The sequence below is a fragment of the Simochromis diagramma genome, unplaced genomic scaffold (assembly GCF_900408965.1).
Source record: "Simochromis diagramma unplaced genomic scaffold, fSimDia1.1 OVJJ01000487.1, whole genome shotgun sequence".
Lineage (NCBI taxonomy): Eukaryota > Metazoa > Chordata > Actinopteri > Cichliformes > Cichlidae > Simochromis > Simochromis diagramma.
Window position 1 is genome coordinate 4859485 of NW_024387305.1, and position 6948 is coordinate 4866432.

At 39.3% G+C, this 6948-nt stretch overlaps 1 protein-coding gene across 1 annotated transcript; it reads right to left on the reverse strand.

The window, feature by feature from the left end:
• Positions 1-510: 510 nt before the first annotated feature.
• Positions 511-6509, reverse strand: ptger1a (prostaglandin E receptor 1a (subtype EP1)). Its single transcript, XM_040004878.1, has 3 exons — positions 6059-6509; positions 3439-4349; positions 511-1589 (listed from the first exon to the last, which is right to left on the reverse strand). Exons 2-3 carry the CDS (start codon positions 4306-4308, stop codon positions 1320-1322), a joined length of 1140 nt encoding a protein of 379 aa, XP_039860812.1. The 5' UTR covers positions 4309-4349; positions 6059-6509; the 3' UTR covers positions 511-1319.
• Between the last annotated feature and the right edge of the window lie 439 nt (positions 6510-6948).

Below are 6948 nucleotides of genomic sequence, written 5' to 3' on the forward strand. Positions count from 1 at the left end.
GTAAATGAAAAAACAAACTTGCAAGAAACATGATCATGATTGCATTATTTTACCTGCTCTGTACCCCACAATATAACCAGTCCAGATCCTGTGATCAGCTGAAATAAGAAAGGGTCAATAGGGCATATGTCCACTCACCAAGATTGGATGGCAAAACCTATTATGATTGGACTGAAAGCTTTATGGGAGGTTAAATAAATATCAGATTTCATTTATTTAACATTTTGCAGTAATATTTAACATTATCCAGAATAATGAAGGAGCAATTGGAAATAGCAAGTCTAGATCTTTTAGGAATTTAGAGACATTTCTAGGACAAAATAAAAAGGCATCAGACTTTTTTGTGGCTGTAGGTGAACTAATAATAATAATAATAATAATAATAATAATAATAATAATAATACACATTGATGTCACAGACATCTGTATGATAGTAGAGTACAACATTTTTTAAAAGCTAAAAGATTCTGTTTCTAGCTTAGGGAAAAAATACAAAGTTCTGGAATAAAATCACATTGAATCGTTTTTTATTTACATTCAGTCTTTACACACACTCAGAAAAATGAGTGTATAATTCAAGTATTACGTTATAACCTCTTACTTTATTTCACAAAAAGAAATATATAAGCACACATAGAGCATATAAACATACATAAACTCCACAGTATTTGAATATTAACATTCCTTAATGAAACACATTCAGCAGAATACGCTCTAAATACTTCTGGGTTTAGTACGGTGCTCCCTCCAAATGTTAAAACCAGTACAACTGATTTCTTTTGCAACCATACAATGAAGGCATGCCAACTGTGCAATTCATGTCTTTAAAAGCAGATAGAACTGAGTACAAATAAATCAATGCAATACTGTATGTAGTCCCTGTATAAGTGGCACTTCTGCAAAACTTTGAGCTTCTCCAGACAAAGCGTGGTTAGTACTGCAGCCGTATGCGGCCTAAATCGTTCCCTTTTCCTCTTAAGAGTTTCCTTATGAGGGTATAATAACAAGGAATGTTCACTCAATGCAGGTAAACAGTAGAAAAGTGTATATTTTGTGCAAAATCATAGCATTAGCTAGCTTTCATTTATAAGGTCCAGACCATGAACTCAGGGTAAACTTTGATGATGTGAGAAAGAGAAATGATGATTAAATCCAAGAAGCACTTCTTTAGAGAAGGTTTAAAAGCCACGGAGGTGTTTTCAAACATCCTGCTCTTCTGTTGGCCTTTCTTTATAAAGATCTTTGCTGAGTTCTTCATATGCTCACTGACCTGGTAACAAAATATATCCGCAAATTACTATGTCAGCCTTTCTCTCAGATCAGACTTGATCTACATCATTCTTCTCTGAGCTAGGAAAAGAGGACGGCTCCCAACGGCCCAAAATAGTACCCCTCAGGCCTGCCTGGCACTTAGCGATGAGGTAGATTTTGCGGAGCACGGTGCGGCGCAACAGGATGTAAACCCAGGGGTCGAGGATCTGGTTCCACGTGGCCAGCCTCACTCCCATCACCATCAGGGTTTCATAGTATGACAAGCTGTGTCCAATGGTTCCCGTGTAGGAGTGAATCACGGACATCAGGCCAAAGATCTGCAGACATGAAACATAAAACTGCAGTTAGTAAAATGAAAAGTAAAAACAATATATTAAAAGAATAGCAAAATAAATGTTTATAATAGAATGCCACTCTGCCCTCCTTAGTGTCATAGATACAGTGACATTGCTTTATAAGGTCTGGCTATAGTTGTACTAACCTCTTATTGATATTTTAAAGTAGAGACTGCAGGAGTAAAAGTTTTATTTCCGAGTAGCTGGACTGCATTGCGCCTAATACCTGGTATTAAAATCTTCAGCTTTGATACCAATACTTTTAATTAGTGAAATCTATAATATGCAATCATCTTAGGGAGAGCAATGCAATGAGATCACTTGTATTTACCATTTATTTAATAATGATAGTGCAAATTCTCTGATCACATGCAGGTATCATAAGACAAAAAACCTTCTGCTTCATATATGTTTGTGCACAGAAGTAACACCTGAGCCTTCTTACATTACATTACATTAAATTTGCATGCTACTGATATGTAACTATCAGCAATGTGCTGATTTTTGACCAAAAAATAACAAAGTCACCATGCCTGTCATGCCCAGTTTGAAACTGTAATGGACTGGTCACCTGTCCGAGGTGCGCCCTGACTTTTGCCCGGTGTCAGGTGGCATTGGCTCGATCCCCACACAAACCCTCAATTTGGATAAACGGTTAAGAAAATGGAAGGATGGAAGCAACCGATGGAAATAATTTCACTTTAGTAAAACAGAATTTGGCTGAATCTTTACGTGAGTCAGTCAAGCAAATGACAATCTGAGTAAACTGAAATCACCAAATTAAAAAACACATTGTCAGCTTCTTAATATGATACAAACCAGATACCAGCTGTGTATGTTGTTTTGTCCTTGAGGACTGCTGCACAGTTCACTTGAGTGGCTGCATGAAAGCTTGAGCAAGAATTTTTGGACTGCTGTTGTTCCTTGAGATGTAAGCTAGAGTTTGTTGGCAGGTCTAACTTGAGAGATACTTTCCCATTCTCACTTTCTGCTAATCCTATATAAACCCTTGATAGCGTGCAAAATCCCTCCGTTATTATGCATGTGACGCACTTTTTAAATATGCGATCTTTCTTTCTGACCACATTTCTGCTTCAGTCTCTGTTTGCACATTGTTTTTTTTTTTTGTTTTCTTAACTGAGCTTGACATTTAAACAAAGTGATTGACTTACACAAAGTAAGAGCACTTACTCTTTAATTTAGCAGTTGTTGTTCCCTGTCTGACATTTGATCCCATAATGATCCAGCTGTGTAATGGGATCCAGTTCTCTTCAGAAATATGTTAAATAAGAATTTCATGTTTTGTTTTTACAGAAGCAAAGGCCATTTGGACAGAAGATTCTTTCTTTTTTTGTCTTTGTCAGCACTGATCCTGTTGCTAATGCAGTGTGACTTTAAATATTACTTCTAACTTCACAGTTTTTAACCAAAATTCTCAGTTTGCCCCTAATCTCACAGTTGCACTATGTGACATAACTTGAAAACCTCCAAAAATTTGAGGAGTAAAAATACTGCTTAACCACCACATAGGTGCTTTCAAACATGCTGGCTAAAAATCCACTTGTAGTGAGCTGCCAGAATGAGTAAGAGAGCTGTAAAGCTGTTGTGATCTAACAGCTGCAATAAAACTGACGAGAGTTAATAAAGCACAGTATGGGCATGAAGGCAAGCATGCTCAGAGTGTTGCTAATCAGCCAACCTAAGTAGAAACATCTGTGTGAGAGAACATTTGATGTGTAAGAGCTCTTTCTTTTTTTTATTTTTAGACAACAGGTGAAGTCTACCATCTTACTGACTTTTCTTTCTTAACCTTGTACTTCCTGACACTCACCAGCAGAGGGCTCCAACAGATACACGAGGTGACCATTATTCCAACGAGCTGCACCACCATCTCTATGTCGTGGGACTTGGCTGAGTGATGGGAGCCGGGCTGCCTCCTGAGCCGGGCGAAGACCAGTGTCAGTCCACTGATGGTGTTACAAACCAGCGCCACAGCTAGCGAGGCCAGCCCAAGTCCAGAGAACAATACTACAAATGCCACATCCACCTCCTTAGTGTCACTGAGCACTTTGATGAAACACCAGGTCCCTGGCTCTTGATAGGTGTAGGAACCCAGCTGAAAGCAGGGTAGCAAGGCCACACTTAAGGCTGCCAGCCAGATGATGGAAAGACAAATTTTTGCACGTCTTTTTGTGACCAAAGATGAGTGCAGCAGTGGTTTAGTAACACCCAGGCATCGCTCGGCAGCCATGGCACAGCCCATGAAGAGAGGGCATAGTCCGAAGAACACCATGCTGCCACCGAGGAACTGGCACATCCCATCAGAGGAGTTGACATACTGAGGCCTTGCAGCTCCAGAGAGGTAGAGTCGGAGAACCAGGGCACCAGGAATCACATGGCCAATCGAGTCTGTAATCACCAGTGACGTGGCAAACAGAAGGAATGTAGCTTTGGAGCGCCGGCGCTGAAGGGAGTAAGCATTAACCAGGATGAAGAGGGCCACAATGTTGGAGATGATGCCCAGTGTCATGGACAATATGACAATGAACGCTCCACCAGCGGTAGGCTCCTCAAAGGTGAGGTTTTCATGGTGTGACAGCCCTTCAACAGCAGCCCTGACCTCCACCTTCCCTCCACTGTCATTAGCCACATGAGGGAGAAGCAGGGGGGCTGAGGAGTTGTAGTGGCTCAAAGCTAACATCTCTGAACTCTGAAGGTCGTGAGATCCATAGTTAGGTGAGGCTGCAGGAGAGAGAAAAGGCATATTTAGTTATAAAGCACTCTTAAGCTGCTGTTGATCCGTGTAAAATGATATTGATGAGTTGATTTAACAAAAACTGTAATAACTATTCACACAAATACAAATAAAAGTTCAGGAAATATCCTGGAAAAAATTAATGCAGAAAATCCCAACCCAACCAAACATCTACAATAGTGTTTCCAGATTTGTTTATTTAAATGTGATGACACAGGAGGACACAAAAACCAACCAGGTGGGGGGGAACATGAGACTAACGGTTTTATTTGTGAACAGAATTCCTGCCTCGAAGCATAAACAGGGAGACGTGGCTACCTTGCAATGAGGCATGGTGGCTGCACTGAAGCACACGATTGAACTCTGGGGCACAAAATGCAGTACGGTTACAACCGTAAATATGTTTTATCTTCCTGAGTGGGGGACAGTGCCAGGTCAGGTGGTCCTTTAGCCACAGCCCTTAGAGGGTAGGCTATTAGATATTGGCAGATTGTTAAAACGCCAAAAGAGACAATAGCTTTCAGAAGAAATGCGTTCATCTCTTTCTCTGGCCAAAGAATCACTGACAAGAGGCAGTAAAGCCGCTTCTGAAACCAAATGCACCACCTTTACGTGACATCCTTTAATGGTCATCTTTTAAGATTTCAGGGCTGCTGACATTTAAAAGATTCAAAAACACTACAAGAAAGAAAAGAAGGAAATTATTGTTTTCACATCTATTGCGTTCCCCACGAATATGGCTCTTGTTCTTTTATAACTGAGTTTGATTCAGGTGGAAGTATGTGAAAGAAGTGCAAAGGAGAGAACTTTAATAGTCGTATGACACACAAATGTCTTATAAATGTACTTATAATTATTCATCATAGGCAGGAACATTTTTTCAATCTTTTATACATATATTTAATATATATATATATTTAATAGATGACAAATGTTTAAGTTCTTCTTCTTCTTCTTCTTCTTTTTGATTTGTAAATATTCCTTTTGAACCCAACCTGACAGCTGGTCACCTTGTGGGTGCCCAAAGACACATGAGCGATGAAAGGACACAGGATGACAGACAGCAAGTAGAGGCTACTGAGGCAGCTGTCAGGACTGCAGTGCTTTGTTAATCAAAGTGGAGCGTCACTGTTAGGTTTAGTTTGGAGGTCAAACATAGTTAAACAGAACAGAACTCCCAGCAACACAAAAAAAAAAGACTAAATATTGGGGGAAATCAGAGCTGAGCATTATTCAGCTCACTGTTCACGATGCTTCATTCCATAATCACATACATTTTTTAACACAGAGAATCCTTATACCTCGTTTGTGGTGTCTAAACAGTAACAGTAATTGCCTTAATTTAAACTAATTAAAACAATTACTGGATCCAGTTTCTACCAGAAAGAAATATTATTTTTTTAGGGCTGTCTCCTGCCTACTGTTTCAGACTTCCACAGAGCCCAGCGACAGCCAGTAAGCTGCTTTTCTGCACCACAACACACCCTATCACAATTTCTTCTCACCACTTTGTTAAATCTATGAGAACTCCCACACTGATCTGTATATTTTCAGAAAAGTTCACATTTCCACTAAATAAGAAACATAGAAATACAGATGTTAACAAAAAATAATACATATAAAACGAACAAAGACTTATTCTTTTTTATTACTCCTCTTCATCATTATTATTATTTAAATGGAAGAAATGACTTACCACTCGACAGTTGATTAGTTATCTTATAAGTCCAGCTGGTTTATCTTTGTGATTCATAAGGATAATCCAAAGAAATCCAGAAGAAAAAATCTGTTTTCATTAGAAGTCATGTTTCCTTTCGACAAGCTCCACTGCAGCGATGTCCGTCGCGGAGTTTTTTCCATTGCTTAAGACTCCTGTCTATTTCACTGTGGCTTTTAAAGGATCCCCACTGACGCTGAAATACCGACTCACATTTTTATAGCGCGGTGTCCTCCAGTCTGTGTGGGCGTCTCTGCTGCTGTTCGCCCCCTGAGTCAAGTCCGTCTCACCCCTGTGCTGCACTTTCCCTGCAGCCTGTTTACATTACCTGCACGACCAGTAAGCACAACCTAGCGTCACTTAACGTGTCACCGACATTTCTCAAAAAAAGAAAGAAGGGAAAAAATGTTTTAAAAAAAAAAGAAAAAGAAAAGGTCATTCTTTTTTACCTAAGCAGCACGCTGTTATAGTTTTAATTTCCCTGTAAACTTCAAAATGTTGGTCTCGAAATAGTTAATAAAGCTTTATTTGCAGTAATCAGCTTGAAGCGAAGACACTTTTCAGCTCCTGGCTCTTCTGTAAATGAATCGATCTGAACAGATTCGGTTCCATAGGCTGCGCTATTAATCTATTTATTTTTGCAGTTGAATGCGTAACTCTGAGCTCAAAATAACCTCTGCTGAGGTATCAGTTGTCCAGTACATGGTGGATATTAGTCCTTCCTATGAAGGGTCTTCTATTTCAGTAATTCCAATAAACGACCTCAGTGTTCAGGAGCAAAGGGCTGACGTTTATCTAGATATAATTTAAAAAACAATTAAATAAAAAAAATGTTTAAAAAAGACGAGGATACATGTGAAGGTGTTTGT